The sequence below is a fragment of the Cyprinodon tularosa genome, unplaced genomic scaffold (genome assembly GCF_016077235.1).
Source record: "Cyprinodon tularosa strain WSP-4 unplaced genomic scaffold, ASM1607723v1 ctg468, whole genome shotgun sequence".
In the NCBI taxonomy this organism is placed as follows: Eukaryota; Metazoa; Chordata; class Actinopteri; order Cyprinodontiformes; family Cyprinodontidae; genus Cyprinodon; species Cyprinodon tularosa.
In genome coordinates, this window is record NW_024039194.1 from 244,851 (window position 1) to 268,596 (window position 23,746).

The 23,746-nt window shown below is 40.4% G+C and overlaps 2 protein-coding genes across 2 annotated transcripts; both read right to left on the bottom strand.

Annotated features, from left to right (window-relative positions):
• Window positions 1–1,167: 1,167 nt before the first annotated feature.
• On the bottom strand, window positions 1,168–12,922 carry LOC119794097 (caspase-3-like). The gene is made up of 7 exons (XM_038301449.1): window positions 12,803–12,922; window positions 7,622–7,713; window positions 7,276–7,424; window positions 3,038–3,166; window positions 1,709–1,884; window positions 1,489–1,609; window positions 1,168–1,416 (listed from the first exon to the last, which is right to left on the bottom strand). The coding sequence occupies exons 2-7, from the start codon at window positions 7,699–7,701 to the stop codon at window positions 1,181–1,183; spliced, it is 891 nt and encodes a 296-aa protein (XP_038157377.1). The 5' UTR covers window positions 7,702–7,713; window positions 12,803–12,922; the 3' UTR covers window positions 1,168–1,180.
• A 256-nt stretch (window positions 12,923–13,178) lies between these two features.
• Window positions 13,179–21,746, bottom strand: LOC119794098 (centromere protein U-like). The gene is made up of 9 exons (XM_038301450.1): window positions 21,613–21,746; window positions 21,396–21,476; window positions 21,264–21,318; window positions 21,073–21,193; window positions 20,906–20,984; window positions 20,463–20,510; window positions 18,870–18,931; window positions 16,279–16,435; window positions 13,179–13,361 (listed from the first exon to the last, which is right to left on the bottom strand). The coding sequence occupies exons 1-9, from the start codon at window positions 21,688–21,690 to the stop codon at window positions 13,263–13,265; spliced, it is 780 nt and encodes a 259-aa protein (XP_038157378.1). The 5' UTR covers window positions 21,691–21,746; the 3' UTR covers window positions 13,179–13,262.
• Window positions 21,747–23,746: the final 2,000 nt, after the last annotated feature.

Sequence of the window (23,746 nt, forward strand, 5' to 3'; positions counted from 1 at the left end):
AAAAAGAAAAGCATGATATAAATAATCAGGTCAAGGGATTGAAATTCAAATTTCTTTTCTATTAGGTTCAATAAAAATTCTATTTCTTATGAGGTCAATATACATTTATAATTTAGGAATTTACATAGTTTTTTACTTGATTTAAGTTAAAACTATCGTTTTCTATAAAATTTGAATTAGAACTCAAGAAAAACTGTTAAATTCATCTATAAAAATTAGAGGATTTTTTTTTACTTGTTATGAAAAAAAAACATTTAGCAGATGAAAACTGGGATCCTATCTCAATACCACTGAAGCTATCACCTTATTGTTTTTGATTAATTAGTAATACAGAATTTGTAAAGAAAAAGAATGAAATAGATCCAAATGACCTATCAGTTACCATGCCTGTTCCAGCGCATATCATCATTAGAATTTCTTTTAAGTATTATGTCTTCAGTACAGGGGCCATAACAGGGGCCAGGACATGATCTACAGGGGCACTGGCCCCTGTTGGCCCTTGTCTAGAACCGGCCATGGTGAGGAATGATGACACCGTGGCGGGGTGCACTGTATGCTGAAATTCCATGAAAAACAGAAAGTACAACCGATGTTCAAGGCTACAAGATTGAAAGTATTGAAAATAAAAGACAAATACTGTTCTTTTTAGTGTTTATGAAATAACTGTTAGTTAATGAACAGTTGATGAAAAGTTGCTGGCCTTAAGTGTGTATGTATGGGGGACCGGATCCATTGTTCCCGGGGGGCGGGCGGTTGGGGTATGAGTATATATATCTGACTGAAATAAGTTTTTGGAACTTGGGATGTCTCTGCTGCTTTTATTTTAAAGGAACATTTAGAAGCTTGTCTGAGGATCTGATGGACCTTTAAACTGTTTAAAGACCCGTTTTGAATCCTGCAGTTTTTTATTAGCAGCAACCAGCTGGATGAAAACAGCTAAACTGTTACATGAACTTTGTGTTGGTTGAAAACCAGAAATCTGTGAGTTGGCTGTCCTGCTTCTTAAAAAAAAAAGTTTCTGGATAATTTTCTGACATATAAAAGACCCCAAATGAAAAACAACTCTTTATTAAACCAAAGTCAGTTGTCTGTATACACTGAGTGAAATCAAGGTCGCTCTTTTAGTGCTTCTCTCTCCCAGAGCCGAGGAGAAATGAATCAGATTAAGGATTCAGATCGTTTATTGTTTATTATGGAAGTAGAAATCTTTGGTCAACAACGACACAATACAGGGGATTTGCTTCTTGTAGTCAAACCCGGGCAGGTTGGATGCAGACTCAAAGTCCAACGCCACATGGTGGTTGACTCGGGTCATGATCTGCATCAGCTCCAGCTGTCCGCTGAACTTATCCAGGTTTTTACACAGAGACTGGATGAACCAGGAGCCGTTGCTCGTGTTCCTCCAGGAGTAGTAGCCTGCAGGCGGAGGGACAGGTTAGAGAGCGGGTTTAACCAACCAACCAGCAGGAAGACAGTCTGGATGGTTACCTGGAGCTGTGGAGTACGCGTACAAGAAGTCTGCCTCTACAGGAATCCGCTCAGATGTCTGATCTACCACAGAATCCGTCTCTATCGAACAGCCGTCATCCAGGGCTGAACCTCGGCACGCCTGAAAACACAAAGAAGGAGAAGGGAAGCAGATTAAATACAAAGTTCAACCCCCCATCAAAGCTGGAGATCTTTGAGTGAAACCTAAAGGGTAACTGACCTGTATGAAGAGCAGCTTTGGTTTCCCCACCAGGCTTTTACAATTGTCTCCTTTAAGGCATCTGATCAGATCCTCGAACTTTTCGAATCCATCGGTGCCGTAAACCACGCCCTCGTCGCCGTGACTCAGGAGCACGCAGACGAACGACGCGTTCTGACTGTGGTCGTCTGCAGCCACTGCAGACACACAACCGCATTTACTCTAAAGCATCACAACTATACTGTCATTGTTATGGCATTAGCGGTATAAGCACTGAAAAAACAGGGAAGTAAAAATGCTGCACGGTGGAGCAGTTTGTAGAACTGCTGCCCCGCATCAAGAAGGTTCTGGGTTCAATTCCAAGCCCTGGGTCCTGATGGCCTTTTCTGAGTGGAATTTGTATGTTCTCCCTGTGATGCATGGGTTCTCTCTGGGTACTCCGACTTCCTCCCACAGTCCAAAAAACATGACTGTTAATTGGCTAAGTAGAAAAGCCTGGTTGTGTGTCTCTGTGTTGCCCTGAAACAGACTGGGGAACTTTCCAGGAAGGACCCCGCCTCTGACCCATTAACTGCCAGAGATAGGCACCTGCCCCACCGCCACCCTGACAGAATTGGCGGGAGAAAATCAATTTTTCTAATATTTTTTCCTTTTTTTTTAGGCATTCATTTTTCCAAAGAACAAAGTTGAATTTCAAAATCCTATTTTACTGAGTTCACTGATGAACACAGGCCTCAGTGTGAAGCATGCTAGTGGCAGCATTATAGTAGGGACAATGTCTCTGAGAGGTCTGGTTCTACCCCAGACTGAGACTGTTATGGTTCTCCCCATTTAGGACTCTGACGTTTTAGTTTTCAGTTATTCCGTTATGTTGATCTTTGTTTTATTTTCTATTATATTCCAGCAGTCTTTAGTTACTCTCTGCTGCCCCCTTGTGCTTGTTTCCTTACCTCCTTGTCTTCCTTCTAGTTAGTTCCACTCACACCTGCTCCATATTCAGCTCATTAGTCCATCCTTTGTTCTGTTCCCCTTCTATTCTCCACCTCTGCAGTCACTCAGTGCTGGTTCCTTGCTGTTGTTTGTTGCTTCCTGATCTCTGGCTCCCCATGTGAGTTTCCCTTGATGTTTTCTGGTCATTTCTTTCTTGGGATTTTGGGATTTTGCCTCAGTTACTCATTAAATCTACAAGATTCACCTCAGCCTCCTGATCTCTGCATTCGGATCCTCAAAAACCTCCACCCCATTGTGACAGAGACGGAACCAAGATCCCAGTTTTACCTCAGCAGATTTCAAGAAGTTGAAATAGAACCAAGGAACCTGAAGAGTGAAATGGTCAAATAAGCTGCTTACCTTTCCTGATCTCCTTTTTCATGTCATCCACACTCTGGTCGTTGAGTACTTTGACCTTGTAGCCCAGGTTAGTGAAGGTCTTCCTCACGGCACCAGCATCAACATCCGTCCCGTTTCTGCAGCTCATTCCTGAAAGGCAAGAAGGAACTTGTTGACATCATGTTGACATTAGCTTGAAGTCAACATGAGGACCGCTGGATGAACCAACAGGAGGATCAGTAACAGAATAAGAAGGATCCACAGTTTAAACCTAGGCTGATTATGCTGCTGAAGTTACTGATGCTTATTTGATTGGATCTATATAGAATTTCTTATGTTTAATTGAAAATAAGCCTAAATTTGCCTAAATTTCCTCCATCTTTCAAACCAATCAGCATAAAACAAATGAATGACTAATGCAGAAATAAAAAAAAAAACAGGAAAAAGCAAACATGGAGCCACGGATCCTTCCTTAAGTCTCTGAGCTGCTCTGTAATCCGGCGGTTAAACTGATAACCCTTAGTATGACACAAACAGCCAAGATAGTGTTTTTAATTCCCAATTTTTAAATGTTCAGTGTGAACATAGGAACCTTTGGCAAACACTTGTTTCCAGTAGGACTGGAACACGGACATATTTTCTGCTGACTGCAGAGCTGAAACCAGTCAGGAACCAAGGAGCTCTGTTTGTGAAGAAGCTTATATAACCTACGTTCTGAGATTAACACTGTATGAAAATATTGTAGAACGTTATTACCACATTTCATTCTGCAGCATATTTGCTACATTAGTGTCCAAAGGTATGCCCTAATCCCTATATTGGGCACTATATAGTGGTTGCGCCATTTTAAATGAGTGCGCGATCATCTAGTGGACAATTTTCCACAATGCATCTTGAAAAGTAGTGATCATCCATGGTCACTGGACGAGCAGATATATCCCAGAATGCTTTGCGCAGAGAGCTCTTCTCGCAAAGCATTATGGGATTTGCTGGAACAGCGGCCCGCTGTCCCCATAGGCTGTCACTCCCTGACAGCGGCGACTAATAACAAAGATAAAAGCACAGCACAGCCTATGCCATCCAGCTCATGCTACATCCTAAACAGTGCTGTATAGAAATAACTTCCAGAACTGGTTTGCTTCAGGGACCCTTAGTTATATTTTTATAATCTTTATAAAAGAAAAAATTGGGATATAAATGTTTGTATCACTGAGTTATTTGTATGTCATTATGGACCGTAAAGACTGTTATCTACTAAATTAAATGTTATTTATTTGGTAGGGCTCGATGTTAACCATCGCCTGATCTCCCGGGGCAAGTACGGTAGTTTTTACTGTTGGGAGAGTACATATTTCATTGCATTTGCCCGCCGGGCAAGTGTAATGATCGCAAAAGAAAATTATTTTCACTCAAAACTACTTTAAAATCACCGACATTCGCTGAAAACGACCCAGAAGCGTTGCCGGCGCAATTTTTGTTGTTTTGTACACATTCTCGTGTGATTTGAAAAAGCAGCGTGATTTTCCGCTAGATTGCGTGATTCAGCTCTTGGGGAGAGAATTCTGCAGAGCAGCAGCTGGATGATGAATTTTATCTATACTATAACACACGCTAGATTGAAAATGATCAGTCCAGGATTAGGAAAATAATAATAATTGTATGTGAATAGTGTAAATATTTCTATCATATGGCAGTCTTCTGTACAGTGATGCAGGTCATACATTAAAAAATGTTCATTAAATTTTTTTCTCTTAGACATTGGAGTGGTGCATTTAAATGTTATAGAGCTAGACATGTTAAACTGGTGAGTAGTAGTAGTGTAAGTTTTTAACCTGTCAAGTTTTTTTTAGATTTTTAACATTACAATTTATATTTTTTCAAGCACACAACAGTTTAAAGCAAAGTTTAGTTTGAAAAGAATGTGCCGGAAGGATTGAAAAGCATGTTAACACAGTAATGTAGGCTTGATTTCATTATCTGACGCATGCTTATACACACCAGGAACCTGGAAACTTACTGAATTTACAAAAAAACATAATAAAAAAAAACATGTTTCATTGATATATTTATATAAATGCATATTAGGAACTATATTTATCAAACATTATACTGGACAAGTAAAAATTGTTTCTGGGCAAATGAAATGTGAAAGTCACTTGCCCTTTGGGTAAAAATCCTTAACATCAACCCCTGTTTGGTAATCAGAAGCAGTAAACAGGAAGGAAGAAGGAAGTTGTTACAGTTTAAGAAATGTAATGTGTCATTTTTACTGATTAAATCTGTTTTTTTTTTGTCTTTTTACAGTTTTATTACTTTGTGAGTGTTATGCTAATTTTGACTGTTTTGCCTGTTGATGCATATTTGCTACAAACCTAAATCTCTATTTATTTTTTGGTGCAATAGTTACCTATAGTTAAAATGTATTTGTATTAGTACTTGTTAATACTAATTACTAATTTAAATTCAGACATTTGGTCAGGAGGAAACACTGAGACTGAATATGGAGATAACTTTCAGTAGCAGCAGAACTGGGCTGGTTTCTCTACACCAGGCATCCCCAAAGTCGGTCCTCAAGGGCCGCTGTCCTGCAGGTTTTAGAGGTTTCCCTGCTTTAGTACAGCTGATTATGATGATTGAAGTCGAGCAACAGCCTGTTAATCAGCTTTCAATTAAAATTAGCTATGTTGGAGCAGGGAAACCTCTAAAACCTGCAGGACAGCGGCCCTCGAGGACCCACTTTGGGGATGCCTGCTCTACACAATCGGTTGGATGAACTTTATCAAGCTCGCTGCTTTAAGGTGCTTCTTTTATTTCAGCAGATGATAGAAGAAAATAAATGAAGAGCAATCAAATAAAGCCTACCCAGAATAAATACCTATTGAAAATACAACAAAAGAGACGCAGTTGTTTCAAATATTCTTGAATTGCTTTGTTTTCTTTTGATCGTATTCCTAACTAGACTGGTTCTGTCTTTGTTCGTAAAAAAAAATAAAATAATCCAAGTATTCCTAAACAGGTGTTATATCCGATGAGCATACCCCATCAGACCAGCATACCCATAGTTAATATGCATGTACAAAAGAAAAAAAACAAGTTAAGGTCAGATCGGTGTACGCTTCAAAAAACACCAAAAATGAGGTCATCAAATAGTTGTTTTGTTCATGACTAAAGGTATACAAACCCGTTGAGGTAGTTTAAAATCTATTTTCCGTACAAAACTAAGGCGATAAATTAAAGCAGTAAACTAAAGGGATAAACAGATATTGACTATGGGTGTGCTGGTCTGACCGGGTATGCTCATCTGACAGAACACCGACAGTATATCAGGAAGTTTGCATCTGGGGGTATTGCTGCGTGCTGCTTCCATCTAGTCCTCGCCTGCTGGTCTGCTTTCTCCTCAGTTAGGCTGTGTTTCCTCTCCTGGGGTTTTCTTGGAGCCGCAGGACTTTGGACGCTCTGCTGTCTTGTTTTGACGGTGTTTGTTTGGGCTGCTCTCAACGACACCTGTTGCTGCTTGGACAGGCTAAGCGAGCAGGCATGACTCCTCTGGCCCCGTTTAAAGGCAGATCCAATTGGACAATGACAATTTGTTCCACTGCTTGAAGTTGCTTGCTTATTTTCTTTTACAGTTTGTTTGCTTATTATTGAAATTACTAATGTATTTTTGATTTACTAATTTGTTTCCTTTTGCATTGAATGTTCTGTTTGTTCATTTATTGTTTTTGGAATTATTTTAATTGGCCTTATTTCCTATTATCCCTTTTCTTTCCAGGGACCTAGATTTAGGCCTGAAGCCATGTATTTAAAATAAATGTTTTATGAAATTATTCAATAAAATATTGAGTATTCTTTGTTCTGGTGTATCTTGTTTTAAAAGTCCCCCCCCCTTGCGGGTTACATTTGCTTTGATGGAGTCAGTGGTTTTCTCTGGTTTTGTGTTTAGCCATTTGAATCACGATGAGCTTGTGTAACTTTGAGTTACAAGAGAGAGTTTTAAATGATTTGGAGCAACGGACTCCATGGACCTAGGAAAAAAGAATTACTGACTCTTTGATTTGCATCTGATTCAGTAAAACTAAAACTTGCTTTTGCACCACTCTAAATGTTCTAAATGCTTATGTATTAAACCATTTTGACGTCAAAGTCAGAGATGAGCTTTAACCTACTGAGATACTACTGTACTTAGATGAGCAACAGCTCAGCAATGAAACTGAATCTTATCATCAATCAACCAGCTTGGAGATGGGCTTTTTTTTTACCTGTGCTCCTGTCGAAGTTCTTGTTGTTGATGACCAGGCAGGTTCCCATGCAGGGGTAGTCCATTCTGTAGCGGTAAGGGTCCGAGGGCTTTGCATCACTGCCCGAGCTTCTCTTCATCTTCGTATCTTCTGCAGCGTTTTGCTTAGAACTGTTCACAAATTTATGAGGACATTTCACTGTGAACCTGAAGTACTCGCTGAGCAGCAAACCAATGAACGATAATACAGTCTAAAATAGAGGAACAAGCGTAGGTGGCACATGTGAACGCTTACACTTTAATTCCTCATTGCCATTTCTTCTTAGGCAAGAACAATCTTTGTTTTATATTTATCAGGCAGTGTTTACCTTTTTTCACGCCATTTTAAGGCGTCCACAGTGTCTCCATTGCCGTCTTTAGTGTAGTCGCCATCGGGAACGTCTTCCATGCTCCTATGAACCTGAACAGAAACGGAGACATCAGTCCATCGTTGAGGGGAAAAGATAAGAGACTTGTTTTACTTCCTGCTGAACTACTCTTCACAATATCTTTCAAACAAAGAAATCTCCTCCTGACTGCTGTGGAATGTCTTCAGTAGTTGGACACGTTCCAAACAGCCTGCAGCGCATTTTTTCTGACATACCACCAGAGAGGTACAGTGGAAATAATAACTCCAGACAACAATAATTCTCAAAGGAAAAGCTCAGTAGTGGTTGTAAGGAAAGGGATGCTCTTTTAATCTGAAACTAAAAGGTTAGGATTAGAATAACCCTAACGGATGAAGGGAAGATCAATAGGACGGCGTTCCTTCCCCTAAACCTGACATCTTAAAATCTTGGTCATGAGCAAAAAGGAGGACAGCACAAACAGGCAACTGTGGGTACTATTTAATGAAGCTGCCAGTTGGGGACCTGTTAGGCGTCTGTTTCTCAAACTAGAGACTCTAATGTACTTATGTTCTTGCTCAGTTGTGCAACGCGGCCTCCCACTTCTTTTTCTACTCTGGTTAGAACCTGTTTCTGCTGTCCTCTAAAGGGAGTAGTACACACTGTTGTAGAAAATCTTCAATTTCTTAGCAATTTCTCACATGGAATAGCCTTCATTTCTAAGAACAAGAATAGACTGTCGAGTTTCAGATGAAAGTTCTCTTTTTCGGGGCATTTTATTGTTTAATTGACCCCACAAATGTGATGCTCCAGAAACTCAATCTGCTCAAAGGAAGGTCAGTTTTGTAGCTTCTGTAACGAGCTAAACTGTTTTCAGATGTGTGAACATGATTGCAAAAGGGTTTTCTAATCATCAATCAGCCTCCTGAGCCAATGAGCAAACACATTGTACCATTAGAACACTGGAGTTATAGTTGCTGGAAATGGGCCTCTATACACCTATGTAGATGTTGCACCAAAAACCAGACATTTGCAGCTAGAATAGTCATTTACCACATTAGCAATGCATAGAGTGTATTTCTTTAAAGTTAAGACTAGTTTAAAGTTATCTTCATTGAAAAGTACAGTGCTTTTCCTTAAAAAATAAGGACATTTCAATGTGACCCCAAACTTGTGAACGGTGGTGTATGTCTGTTCTTAGCCTCACAGGCTCCAAAGAAAGGTCATGAGAGATCAGAATAAGTTACACAGCCTCCTTCATGGAATGAAGGGGAGGACTGCTGTTTTGAGGAGATCCATCTGGCCAGTGAAAGATATATTAACCTAACAGGGAATGGGCTTGATGAACTGAAGTTGTTTTTTCCTCCAAATGTTCAAGTGTGAGAAAGTTCTTTATGCAGAGGATGGGTTGTTTCCCCTGGGGGGAGTGTCTGTGTTGGTATTTTTTAAGGTATAAATGTAAGTACCGAGCGTTGCCTCAGTCAGAGCTGTATCTCTCCGTCTGAGGACGTTAAATACATTTGAATGTTTTTTTCTTGCAAGGAATGCCTCTGTCTCAGCTTCCTAACTTCACACCAGCATAGAGACAGAGTCCCTCCATGGTCCCTCGGTCGTCCCCTGGGCCTCCTCCTGGTTGGGACGTGCCTGGAAAACCTCCTGGGGGAGGCGTCATGAGGGCATCAGAAAAAAATGTCTCATCCTCCTCAGCTGAATGTGGAGGAGAAGCAGCACTACTCCGAGCCTCTCCCTGATGACCAACCTCCTCACCCTCTCTCTAAGGAAGAGCCCAGCCACCCTTCAGAGGAAGCTCATTTTAGCAGCTTGGGTCCAGGATGTCGTTCCTTCAGTCATGATCCAGATTTAACCCTCTGATGCATTAATTATGAAAGCCTTGGTCAAGTCTCAATCAAATTCATTGTTTTGGATTATCCAGATATATTTATGGGCATCAGTATGGTCGGGTACTCTGTACCCGTCATCCACAGCCTCCTAATCATTGCTGACCTTCCTCTGTATCCTGGCCCTCATCATCCTCAATTTCCTGTAGGCTGCCTTATTCTTCGCTGTGTTCGAAGTCTACAATATAAATAAATGCTATAGTCCTTGCAAAAAAAGTTTTCAAAACAAACCACTGGAATTTGTTTTCCAAGTTTGAGGATGTTTCGCTTCCAATCCAGGAAGCTTTTCAATTTAAAATAGTCACATACTACAGCTTATCTACACAAAATATACAAAGTATACTAAAATGTAAATTTTAAATGAATAGCTTATATGTCCAAGGTTAATACACTGAATTATAATATAAGCAATTATATGACCTATGTTGAGAAAAATGTAATGGCTGATGCATGACGTCCACTTCATTGGACACATGGTTAACGGTAATTTTCTACATAATGGATAAAAAATTTTATATTTCAAACTGATAATATCTTTCCTTATGTTACTGTAAATCATCATTTTTTTTTTTTATCTGTTGTGCCCTTCTACAATAGAAGGATTGAGAGGATATTCCAGCAGTGGTCGACAGGAGTTGATGATTGGTGGCCATCTTGGATTCAGAAGAAATTTACTTGCAGTTAGAATGACTGACCACTAAATTGACCTCAATGGAGTGTGGCAGCAGAGAGCATTCTAGACACTAATATGCAGTTTCACCATAGAAACCATAAAATTAAAGAGATATTTACATTTTTGTAGCTGTCCACTACAGTGACGCTATGCTCCAGAGGCTTAATGACTATAGGTGACGGTAGTAACTTGGACTAACCAGTAAACTTGGCTTTTTTCACCACAACAGACAAGGCATTAGCTGCACTGATCCATCTATTGATCTCCTGCTCCATTCTCCTCTCCCTCATGAACAGGAGCCAAAGATACTTGAACTCCTCCAACCTGAAAAAAACAAGCCACCTTCTTCCAGTCCGGAACCAGAACCAGAACCATGGCTTCGGATCTGGAGGAGCTGATTCGTATTTAGGCCACCTATCCCCAAACAGGTCCCCAACCTGTCAATAAAAGCTATGAACATCCTGGGTAGAAGCGGCTAACCAAGTGGCCAAGCACCTCCTTACAGAGAGGGTGAGAGGCTCAAAGAGGAGCTGCCGATCCTCCACATCGAGAGGAGCCAAGTGCAAATAAATTCCCAGTATCAATGTTTGGGATATCCTAAATGCAAAGTAAAGCATTGGAGAGGGTTCTGAGGAAACCCAGTGAGCCAATCATGAAGTTTGAGGCTCATAAAGTTTTAATATGGCTTTTGGTGCCTCATCTGTCAATTGTTGGTAAGAGTTAAAATAACTTTAATGGAGCATTTTAGGTCAGGAGTGTCCAGTTCCAGATCTGGAATGTCATTACTTTGAGGTTTGTCAGGTGTCCAAAACACACCTGGATCAGGTGGATGAATTCACTTCTCAGCAAACATGATTCCTGCTAAAGAATTAACCATGTGACCCAAGAGGGACGAACTTTAAGACTGGATTCAGATAAAGGCATAATCTCATGACAGAGAGGTCCAGTCAAAGTCCAGTTATAGGGCTATAAAAGATCCACTTCATCTAATCCGATTTAGCTTGACTTCTTTGATAAATCAGAACATAATGTCTCTATCAGGCTGCCAAAGACTGAAAGAAACATGCAGGCTTTCTTGTTTCTATTCATTAATGGAGCCCAATATAAATGCATGCAGCACTTTTCAGTTTTTTTATTGTTAAAACATTTGAAAACATCTTTTGCAGCCGTGGGTTAAATTCTATTCTGTTCAATTCAGTTTATTTCTATAGCGCCAATTCACAACATGTCATCTCAAGACTCTTTATAGTTCAGCAGATCATACAGTCAAAATGATTCAAAGTTTTCTATCTAAGGAAAACCAGCTGATTGCATTGATTGATTAACTAGAATGCCATTAAGCATGCTTGTAGCAACAGTGGAGAGGAAAAATTTCCCTTTAACAGGATTTTTTTCAAAATAAAAATGTTCTAAATTTTGGCACAATATAGTCTGATAAAGAGCACATTTATATACGTGTTTAGGCCAGAATGATTTGACATTTAAATATGACTTCCCTACGACTTTAATGTATGCTGAAGGATTTCATGGTTGGGAAAATAATCCCTTTCATTCACCATCCTGTTGGGTTTTACTTTAACTCGTTCAGGAGGTGGATATAACCTGTTTGTTCCTGGAAAATGACTCGCTGTGAAAGCAGAACATTTCAGTTCAGGAACATCAGCTGTTCAAAGCAGAGACCAGCCCACAGGAACATGGCGGCTCCTCTGGGTAGAGGCTAGTTGCTCAATTACAAAGAGCTGAGTAACCTTTAAGGGGAAAAGATTTTTTAGGAGTAGTTTCACTTTATGGTATTTTTTCCATCTTATCATTTCCTTGTAAAAGTAAAGTGATTCCTACTTAGACCACAGAAGATATTTAGAAATCAGGTGAAACACAGTAAATAATGACATCCTTGATCCTTTTCTGACATTCATGTATCCCCTACTGTAGATACTACTTTTATACATTTAAACAATGATTGGGTTTGATTTGATCGATTCTAAACATTAAATCAGATGTTAGGAGCCATAATTACTCAGTACCTCGGTAGTTGTTTCCTCCAAGTACCGGTAGCTTTTTTTGTTTGAATCAGAAATACTTTAATGAAATTATCTTCGTTACAAACAACATATTGTACACATTTATAATCTAAGGAAATACAACTTTTCCCACTAAACATAAATACATATGTAACTATATATATTTACAGATCTAAAAAAAAAAAAAGTGAAAATGTGCAAAAGAGAGCAATGATTACATTGTTTTCAGTAGTAAAAATGTGTTCCTCCTGGGTTTTTTTTTGCTGGTTCTCGGTGGACTGACCTCTTTGACAGGCAGCTGGAGCTGAAAACGAAGCAGCTTTGCTTTTCATTCAGATCAGCCTGTTATTAAACTCTGACCTTATCTAGTCCTTAATAAATCAGCAGATAATGAAAACAAATCGAAAATGAATCAAAGCGGCAGGAAATGAGTCAGTCTTTCTGACAGTTGTAAAGATCACCTGCAGGCTTCCAGCCAGAACTTTACTGAAAACTGATCAAACTCCAGCAGATTATCATTGAAGTATTCTGTAACAGATTAATAATCCAGCTAACTGGATCAAACACTCACCTTATTGCTACAGGTGCTGCTTCTTCTTCTTCTGCTCTGCCCCGTCAGCTGCTACCAGCATGGAGGAAAAGGTGTCTGTTCAACATTAGACATGTTTCTACTAGAGTATGAACTTGTAGCTATCAGCCAATCAGAGGCCGCTGCTATGTGGGCGGGCCAACACAGACTGAAGCTGATTGGTTGATGGGAAGCACAGTTTACCTTCCTGCTTTATTTCCTTGGAATAAACAAGTCACAATAAAAATTCCTCATAATTCAACTCTATTACAGTAATAAAGCTAAATGATGCTTTATCAATGCCAGCGGGAAATTTAGTTAGAGTCACCAGGATCATTTAAACTGACCCCATTTTGAATGATATAAATAATAACAGAAATACATTGGGGAAAAACTGATTTATTGAGTAATAATACAGAGTTTTGATGTGTAAAATGCTGCGTTGATGTAAAGGAGGAGCTGATTATTTCCTGGCCTGCTGAGCAGCTCTCGTCCGACGTCTGCTGGCTCTCTGGGTCAGCTTGGTTTCCAGCAGCAGAGCTGCTAAACTGGATCCTCCATACTAAGGAGAAAAAACATCCCATTAACATCACATCCGCTGCACTGGTTGGTAAATAAACAGCAGGTTCAGGAAGGATTCTCCTTCTGCCAGGAGGTGTTGTTCTACTGGAACATGATATACAATCATAACTTTACACCAAACCCTTCACCCATCTGATCATTATTACATCCAGGGGGGGATTTACCATTAGCAGGGATTAAAGTAAAAAAAAAAATCCACAGCCTGAACTTTTCCGACACACGCAAGAAACTCCTTTATATGTGCATGTGTGTGTATGTTTTCAAGCCATGCCAGGGGGGTGTGGGGGCCATGGGATCAGAGACTGCATGAAGGCTTGAAGACTAAATTTAACTTTTTGTAAATCCAATACCAAAATCATCCAGAAGATGGCAGAAGTGCATCTATATCTAGCGTGAATGAGAGGTCGTGATCAGCGAGGAAATCACACACACCTTATTTTTAACTCACATACACGGTCAGTTATTGACGCTGGTACATCAGCTGTCAGCGTAGCGCGCAGGAGATGTGTAGTGTGCCTGACCGCACAAACAGCACCCGCCCCCTTCTTCTTCTGATTGGCTAATACTGTTAGTTTTAGAGCGCTCCTTTGCTACCATTGGCTGCCAAACGCAAGAGGGATTTCAATTGTGTTTTTTAAATTTATTTACCATCAATTTATGTTCCAGTGATTTCTTTAACCCACAGGCCATCGCTAGGCAGTTGCCAAGGGCCCCAACATCCTGGGGGCCCCATAAAACTCTGTTCACATGTATGGTTAGTACAACCATTCCTCATTCATTCACATTATGTTTTTGATCAAAATCCTTTCGTTAAAATGCCATCAGAAGGCTAATAATATTAAGTGTGTCTGTACGCCCCTTAAATCAGACCAGGGATGAGACTGGGGAGTATCGACCTGGCACTAATTTGAGAAGGACGACCACACAGACACCCGGAAAGGACCAATCACGGCTGCTTTTTGTCTGCGCACTTCTGGTTGAGGTCTACTTGGGGTTTGCGACTGTCCGATGCATCAATATTTTATGTGGTGCGCGACGACAGTTGCAGAACATCTGCACGGGGGGCGTGGTTACGCACAGACAGATTTGACGGTCGCAGATGCCTCAGAAGTATAAATTGGCCTTAAGAAGGACAGCACTGTTTATGTTAAAGTGAAGTGGGAAATAGCGTGAGGATTCCAGAGGACGATTGGGACCACATCTGTAAGATACCAATGGACAACAACAAGATCAAAGGGTTGGCGTAAATTTTGCTGGAAAAGTATTATAAGATTTTTTCATAACTCCAAAGCAAAGAAAAAGATATCAGGTGAAATGGTGACACCTGCTGGAGATGTGGCAGGAATGGTGCAAATCACTTCCATATTTTCTGGAGCTGTCAAACCATCCTAGCCCGATAAAACAGACTAAATGTGAGATTAAATGTGTTATTTAGTCTGGTCCCGATGAATGAGACATCGGAAGATTGTTGATGAGAACAACCCGCTGTTTTTCATGTCTGTGCCTATTGGCCAATGCTCTGACCAATGAGCGCAACTTACTGTACGTGACAGAAAGCTGGTGGAGGAGTGTAAACAAACAGCCTGTAGGTAAAATGGCGAATGTGTCCTTCTTAAAAAAGAATGAGCGTAGAGCCTCTTCCTGCTCACGTTTCAACGAAAACCCAAATTCTAATCCTTCCAAAACTGATTCCAAAGCTGAACGAGAACTGTTCTATAGTTGTTGCCATTTTCCTTGTTGTGCTTTCTTCAGCGTCAAGCAGCTTTGTCGTCACGCCCTCAAAAACCCGCCCACTTTGCATCCAGAAATTCAAAACACATGTCTGCGTTCTGATTGGCCAGCCAGTTCTAGGGTCTGGGACATTGATGGAGGCTAGACCAACTCGCAGGCAGAAATGATTTTGGCCGCTGTCGGGTGGGGCTAGTTTATTAGGCTAAAACCATCCAGCAATATTGGTCTCAAATTCATGAGCATTTACAGAACATTCTCATATTTCATTTCCTTTAACCTTTGAATGCATATTTCTGTGTAACAAAGCGGTCGATAAACTAAACTATATTGATCAGAAGCTTCGGGACATTTTGCTGGCGTGGAGCAAAAAGGCGTCACAAGAAAATGACTTAAAGCGGGAACCTCACAACAATTGAGGCCTGGATTAATGTAGATTTATGTATTAGAGAGACTGTCTTATATCATTAATGTGCAGAAGGACAGTTTCTACAAGATATGGTCGAAGTGGACAGAATATGTCAAACATGTTATGAGTGATTTTACATAGACCTCACTTTCATTCAGTTCAATTGGATTTGTGATGTCATTGATTCTTAATACCCAGGCTTCCCCACCACTTCTCTTTTTTTTCTTTTTTTTTTTTGTTATTTTAGTGTGGGTGTCTGTTTTTCTGTTAAGGAAAAATAAGTGTAAAAACTGAGAGTGTAAAAATGACAACGAAATGGATATAATTATATGATTGTAATGTGATGTGCTTTCTCAATAAAAACATAAATGTAAAAAAAAAATGATCTGTAATTTTGGAACAGCCTAAAAGGAACAGGAATGTTGCAGCCGTTACATTTTTGCTTTCATTTTCTCGTTATGTCATCCTTTTCCTCTCAGTTATCACTCAACTTACTGAATTAAAGTTAATTTCAAATTTTATAAGAACAGACATACATTATTATAGGCGTTCTGATGGCATTTTAAAGAAAGGATCTTTAACAAAAACATAATTAATGTGCACAAATAAGGAATAGTTGTATTAACCATACCTGTAAACAGAGTTTTATTTGGCCCCCATGAACTTGGGGCCCTGAGTAACTGCCTAGTATTGCCTAATGGTAAATCCTCCCCCCTTAGAAATGATCAAAACTTCGGTTTATATCGTCTTTCATTCATACCGTCTTCTTCTCAGTGGGCTTCCTGCGGGGGTAGGCCAGGTACTGCGTGGTGAGCCCTCTGATGTCCTGGAGAAACGCCCGCCCTCTTCTAAGGTCAGCTAGCCGCTGCTGGAGCTCCGCCTTCTTCTTCTGCAGCAGAGACGCCTCCTTCTCTGCTCTGGATTGAAGGTAACAGAAACAACAGCTTCATGTTGGGGGCGAAGCTATGCTTTCATTTAATGATATACCAAACCAACGACAGCAGAAAAACACGCCATGCATTTGCTTCAAATGAATCCTTCTCTAATAGAAGTGATGCGTTTGGCAGAAGGGAGGATCTAAAACATGCAGAGCAATGGTAGCTGAGGACCAGGATGTAGATCCCTGCATGAGCCAGCTAATCATGTTGGCCTCCATTGTCCTAAACTTCAGTTCCTTTAGCAGCATCACAACAGATCATGGGGTCCGTTTCACCAAGCAGGTTTAACAAATTCAGATTCTAATCCTCAACTCTAAATTAATCTATCCTAAAGTCTGAGTCTTCAGTCTGATAAAGGCTGCTATCAATTAAATCAATTTTAAATAGGTCCACTCATAATGAAACGCGTGCGCAACAAGTATGAAAAGCCATGATCAGTGGAGCGCCGATTGGATGAGCCTCCATGACAACAGGCAACAGGAAGTGCCTATTTCACCCCACTGGAACCAGAGATTTTAATGCAGAAATGCAAAAAAAAAAAAAAAAAAAGAAAGGAGAATGTGTTTAAAAGACAGAAAAATAGCGCTACAGCTAGAAAAGAGAGGAAGGAGAAGATTGCAATTACTCTTTTTTTTTGTGTAATCTAAAAATAAATTCACTAGTTCTTCATTTACTGTAAATATGACTAAATAAAAATAAAACGATGAGCATCTCGCTCATATAAAAAAAAAACAACAAAAATAAATAAATCCCATCCCCTCTCAACTCAGTTGTAGAATGTGAAAAATGGTGACCATTCTTTAATAAGATCAGGAAATAAAACAGCGTGATTGGCTTTAAGGAGAGTGGAGACCAGCTAACGTATTGTTTACATTCCGATCGGCCTAACTATGGAGTACCAATATGGCGGCTGGTGACTTTACAGCAGCGTGTACTACCAGCGGTCTATCAGCTACCCAGTGAATAAACAGAGATCATTCTGCTTAGCCTCAGAGGTCCTGCAGTTATTGCTCATCATAAAAGCTCCTTCCTGCCTCGTCTGAGCAGAGCGCCCCCTACAGGGACTGTGATCTTAAAGCTTCCTCAGAGATCCCTGTTATATAACCTGAAGCAAGACTGTAACTTTGTGATGAAAGTTGGTGGGGACATTCTAAGGGTGATGGACCTACAGCTACTCCACCTGAACGCTTTCATGACATTTCTTTATTTTCCAGAAATGAGCTCAAACAAATATTTATTAAATGCTTTCCTATTGTTGAAAACACAAGAGAACCATAATACAATGATATTTATATTTATAGATAGTTATAGAGATGCCTTTTATTGCATTTATATATATATATATATATATATAAATAAAAGGCCCAAAAACATTCATGCAAAAAAAAATAATGAATAACAGTCGATTCCAATGCCAAGATCGATAAATCATGCATCCCTAGAAGAACTATTTAAATTCTATCCATCCAGAAGAATATGGATATGCTGCATTAAATATAGCATAGCAGATAATTTTCTTGTAAACTTTCTGGTAAACATGGAAATATATTTTATTGCATGTTGCATATCCCAGTAAATCTGTTTCACCTTTAAATCTGCAGCTCTGCCTGCTTCTCTCTGTTTAAAAAGATTTATGAACCTATTTACTAATATATTGACGCCAGAAACAACATTTGCAGTCTGATTCTGTCTGTTCAATAAGAAAACGTGTTAATTTAAGCTGTAACTGTAAGTCATGATCCTCTGAGTAGCCAAGCTTTTATAGTGAAGAAGAACAAACTGTTTTCTCAAGCTTCTTGCATTATAATACTAACTTTCATAAACTTATAATCTGTTGTCATTTTAAGCTGAAAAACCTCCATATGTCTAATGAACAGATTTTTCGGTGGTGTCTCTAATTATTTCAACCAACCCGTCTCCTAACTTTTACTTAAACATCGAAGTAGCAGCTGGTTATTATTCACTGAGTGCTGCTGTGTCTCTCCTCCAACCACGTAGCGACTCTCTAAGCAATGAAATGCGACCGCAGATCCCATGTGTCAAAGCGACAGATCTGAGGATGTTAGACCGAGAGGCGGGACATGGGAGAGAGGAAAAAAACAGACTGAAAACGCTCTGAACACCGTTAGCTGCCCCTCACTCTGTTACCTTTGGCTAAAGAAAATGAGCGGAAAGAAAGAAAAAAGGGAAATTGTTGGTGGGGACATGTCTACACCAGTCCTTCAGAAAGTTATGCCTGTGACCTGAAGCTGCGCGGTAAACCTCCACAGACCTGTCAGCTGTATTTCTCAGTTTTTAAGAAGCAGTACTTTTTCCAGATAAAGGTTTAGCTGTTTAATATTTTGTCAGTAATGCCGCCCTCTGTTTGCAGGAGTCCTCCCGTGAAGTGTTCAACGCGCCGCTTTCGTCTCACCTCATCAGCTCCTGCTTGGCTTTCAACAGTTTCTGGCTCTTCGATTGGATCAGGGACGCCATCTGCAGAAGCAGAGAAAAACACAGACGGCTGAGAAAAGCATGTTCAAACATTCCTGGAAAGGAAATGTGGGGAAAAATGGGGAATCCAGAAATGAATCTGCTTCATCAAAATAAGGTTTTAAGGAACTTTGAGGTTTTCAAATATTATTTCTCTTTCTCTTGTTGAGATTAAAAACTTCATTCTCTTCACCTCTAGGGGGCGGGCTTTCATCTGGGTGAGGAGGAAAGGTGTGATACTATTGGCCAGTATGGATGGAGCAGCTTTTCTATTGGGTCTGACGTAAAGAGATCCTGATCTTGAACGCAACTCAGAAAACGGACAAAAAGAAAATTCTAAATAGAAAATCTGTTAAAATAAATTAAAACAAGAAAGAGTAAAGTTTGAATAAGTAAAATTAAAATAATAACCTTGAAGACATAGGAAAGCGGCTGTTTAAACCGCCGCATTTCCAAATTCTCCCGAGGAGTGTACGACTTTACACGAGTGAATAAATTGAATGTGATTGGTTGCTTATCAAGGGGGCGGGATTGTTGTGGCGAAAGGTTCGCAAGCAATTTGGTTGTGGTCGATTTGTCTGAAGCATCTTGCTAACCAGTTAGCAATTTAGTGCTAGCAGGTTCCCAATGGGAAATTCCATTGGGACCAAGTAGCACTAAATTGGTAACTTAGAAACGACACTGTCAAGGAACGCTATGGACAGAGGAAACATGCAAGAGGAGGAGAGTTTAGTGTCAGAGGTCGTGGATGAGTCTCCTCCATCATCCATTTTTTATTTAGAGGAGGAAAGCGGGACGAAGATGTTGTGGAAGAGGACGCCAGGGCGTCAGAAGCTTGGTTTGGTGTAGAAGGCTTCCAGCCGTACATGTTTGAGCCCTTGCCTCGCAACGCTGCCAGTTCTGTTAGCTCTACGCCTGCTGAAGACACAGACGTTCATCCCCGTTAACACTGGGACGGAACTCAGTGGGAAAGGAAATTATTCTGATTTCAACCGTTGCGTATATTAGCTGCGACATATGAATCAAGATGCTATGACCAAAAAAATTTGATTGACAGATGACCGTTGATATATGATTGGCCGAATTTAGGTGTTCAGGCTGACGTGTAACTAACTGGCCCGCAGAAGATAATGAAAACATTTTATTAATGGATTTTTTTTTTTATAGAAATGTTCTAACTTTGGGACAATATGGTCTGATAAAGAGAACATTTATATGCATGTTAAAGCCAGAATGATTTGACATTTAAATATGACTTCCCTATGACTTTAAAAATAAATAAAAAATGAAAACATATGTAAAATATTTTACAATATGAAAAATATAAATAAAAAAATAAGATAACAGCAAAGTTGATCTAAAAAAATACTCTTTTTGGGATTATTAAAGTTCATTTCTGGATTGTTTTTTCCCCTAAATGTCCATTTCCAGGTGTGTTCTTTGCTTGTGAAAATGATGGATCAAATTGTGCTCCATATGCGAGACCGAGCAGCTGGCTGCCAGCTTCCATCCATCGCTGTGACTCTCCTGTTACCTTTGTGTTTTCTCTCTTCAGAGGCCTGAACTCCTTCAGACACGAGATCTGCAGACGGAAAGAGAGAAAGAAGCAGATTTATGTCGGTGCAGCTTTACAGATGGCGGCCATTAAGGAAGGAGCGGGATGGATGGAGTTGAGTCTAATGTGGGCGGAGCTCTTCTAAAACTAAGAAAAGCTCTTGATTTACCCGTCTGTCTACATTCTAAGCATCACCACCATCAGATGAGGAGCATGAACCAGATCAACCAGAGGCACGTCTGGACTGGGAGCTCCATCTTCTGCAGGTAAAGCTCTCACTGCTGGAACTCCTCCTACGAGTTCTGGACCAGATGCTCTGACCTTCTACTCTAAGCACCGCCCCCTTAGAGATGAGGGTCAATCAGAATCTGGAGAAAACTGGTTACAGAGCTTCATTAACAAAGATCATTAACAGGTCCAACCTTTTCCAGGAGCTTAACCTCCACGTTTTTGGAGAACCGATCGATGGACTTTCTGACGGCTGCCGACTCCACCGTCTCCCTGGAAACCAGCAGACGGGTCGTAAGGAGACAATGGCTGCAGGTTTAGACCATGTGACCTCTGACGGGGTCGGTTCTGGGTAGTTTACCGGTACTGCTGGCAGAAATTCACAAAGGCGCTCAGAACCACTTCCAGCTGGGACCCCCCCTTGGCGGCGGGCTCGCCGTCTTCACCGTCGGATTCTCTAGGCTCTCTGGATGACGCTCTGTCTGAAACCCGATAGAAACAGCTCAGATGTTGGACTGGTCCTTCTCCAGAACTTTCTCAGCCTCCTCTAACCTGGTTCAGACTTGGTTCCCAAAGGAAGCCCTCTGGTTTTCTTCGGACCTGAGGTCTGGATCAAAGGAGACGTAAACATCCGGTCCTGCCGCCATGTTCAGGCTGAAAGCAGCATCTGATTTGAGCTCCTACCAAGTCGCCGTCTTCATCGTTATCTTGGTCAGAGGATAGGGGCCTTCTGCGCTTCTTCTGGGCTCTGTCCGGCTCAGAGTCCTGGTTGGATCAACAGATGGAGAAACAACCTCAGATCAAGTCTACAAACGTATTTAAACCTGGAAAACAGACCATTGAAATTCCAGGATTTTTCCAGACCTCCTTGGAGAGGATCTCCAGCCGGTCAGACGCTCACCTTCTTAGCTGCTGATTGGCTCGCTCCCTCCATCAGCTGCCCGTCCACCGCCGGCCTGGATGGACAGAACGATTTCATCGGGATGATCAGGGGACGCGATAACTATAGATCTATAATGCATAGAGTGGAATATCTGAGGCGTTTGTTGTATTTCTGATAGAGGAGTCAAAGGTCAGCGTGACTAACCCCTTAATCCCTGGATTTATACCCAGAGACAACAAAATAATGTTGATTTTTTTTTCAATCAGATGCTGGATTAAATAGAGAAGACCATTTTCTAGAAGTTAATTTTTCCTTTTAGCTCAGGGTTCAGCAACCTGCGGCTCCAGAGCCGCATGCAGCTCTTTAGCGCCCCCTTGCGGCTCCCTGGAGCTTTTCCAAAATTTATGAAAATGTGATTTTTTTGGTTTGTTTATTTTAAGGGAAGACTGAATATGCAGCCGACCACCAAGCTGGGAAGAGGAGAAAAAGTGCGATTGCAGAACTTCTGGATAAATTAGAGGAGAGCAAAGATGGATTTAAGAAATGGATTGCATCTCCAAACTCCACTACTGCTGCTATTTTGGTTGCAAGGATGGAAACCCGTCCACAGATCCAACAGTTAGCGCTCTGATGAAGGGATGGGAACTTTCATTCATTGTTTCCCTAAATCCTAAAAATAAAAACAACACCAAGGAACCAAGGATGTTGATTTCATGGTCAGAGAGCTCTGCTCTGATGGATGTCAGCTCCTGCTTGGTTCCTCATGACTCAATCAGCTCCTCCCAACAGAAACACGTCCACCATAGAAAGATTCCTTTATCCTGTTTCTATAATTTCATCAATGCAACAAAACCTAAACCATGCAGTGAAGGGCGGTGAAGTGGCGCACAGTGAGAGCGTTTACTGCTACTTCCTCACCTCATGCTGCTGTGTGACATTTGCTCCAGATAAACATTTAATCATGATTGCTTATTATATATTTAAGCCCACATAGTCCTTTTCTATAATGGTCTTATACACTTAGAGCCTGTGTTGCTAGACTAGGCTGATAGAAGACTTTTACATTTTTGCGGCTTCAAACTAATTTGTTTTTGGCTCTTTGAGCAGTTTGGGTTGCCGACCCCTGGTCTAACTGATCCCCAATGATGGGTCCAACAACCCCGATGCATCGTGCATGCATGGAGCCCATATAGTAAAACACTGCATCGGTGCGTGTCTTGTTTCAAGAAATTCATGTGACCAATACTGGAGCTGTTTCTAACTGACTGACTCACTAAACTGGGTTTAAAAATGTATCTGTCAACACGATGCATCTGCTAAATAAAAGTCTCATCTTTTGCAGTTAATCATTAAAATTATCAAAAATATTGGAGCAGCCTAAAACGAAAAGGAACATTTCAGCCGCTGCGTTTTAATTTTAATTTTCTCGTTGGCTCCTCCTTTTGCTCTCAGTTATCACACAACTAATCTAAATTAAAGTTAATTCCAAACTGAGTCTAAGTGTATTTACTTTTTTTTCTGTACTCATTGTTTTAAAAATTACGATTTCACACCCTAGTCCACAAACATCCTCATTCACATTTTCCACTAAATTTTTACGTTATGATATATATTTACATTGTTTATTGGCTGCATCTAAAAATATCAAATATATTTTCAATTTAAACATAGATATGAAATAATACAATATAACCTACAAACCTTAAATTCTATCATTGTACCAGGTCATCAATCCAATACAGTTTAGTTTGTAAAATAAGCTGCCTGTAGTGTCTTTAAATGTCCAGCAGGTGTCAGTATTCTGTGAGACAGTATCAATGCAGCATCAGCAGTTTGGCTTCAAGATGCCTCATTAACCGTCAAACTGATGAGCTGCTGAAGTTTTTAAGCCGAATATTTTCACTTCATCTGTTTACATTTTAAAATTTCAAAATAATAAGAAAGGTTAGAAAAGCCTGAATGCAAACAGCAGATCAAAGTAAAGGATCAGGATGGAAAGCAGACGGAGGAGCAGCCTGCCTGCCTGCCTGTTGATATGACAAATGAATCGGAGCATTTCTAGCAGCCCTGCAGCACTGCATCTCTGCTGAACACTTAGTCATTCAAACACTGCAGCTTTAATCAGAGTGGATTTAATTCTGAAGATAAATAC

Coding starts and splice junctions, on each gene's coding strand:
- LOC119794097 (XM_038301449.1), bottom strand. CDS start 7,701: ATGGAAGACGTTCCCGATGGCGACTACACTAAAGACGGCAATGGAGAC. Junction 7,425..7,621: donor TTAAAATGGCGTGAAAAAAG/GTAAACACTGCC, acceptor ATTTGTGAACAG/TTCTAAGCAAAACGCTGCAG. Junction 1,610..1,708: donor CAAAGCTGCTCTTCATACAG/GTCAGTTACCCT, acceptor TTGTGTTTTCAG/GCGTGCCGAGGTTCAGCCCT.
- LOC119794098 (XM_038301450.1), bottom strand. CDS start 21,690: ATGAAATCGTTCTGTCCATCCAGGCCGGCGGTGGACGGGCAGCTGATG. Junction 16,436..18,869: donor GCCAAGCAGGAGCTGATGAG/GTGAGACGAAAG, acceptor CCTTCAATCCAG/AGCAGAGAAGGAGGCGTCTC. Junction 13,362..16,278: donor AGCCCACTGAGAAGAAGACG/GTATGAATGAAA, acceptor TTTTCTCCTTAG/TATGGAGGATCCAGTTTAGC.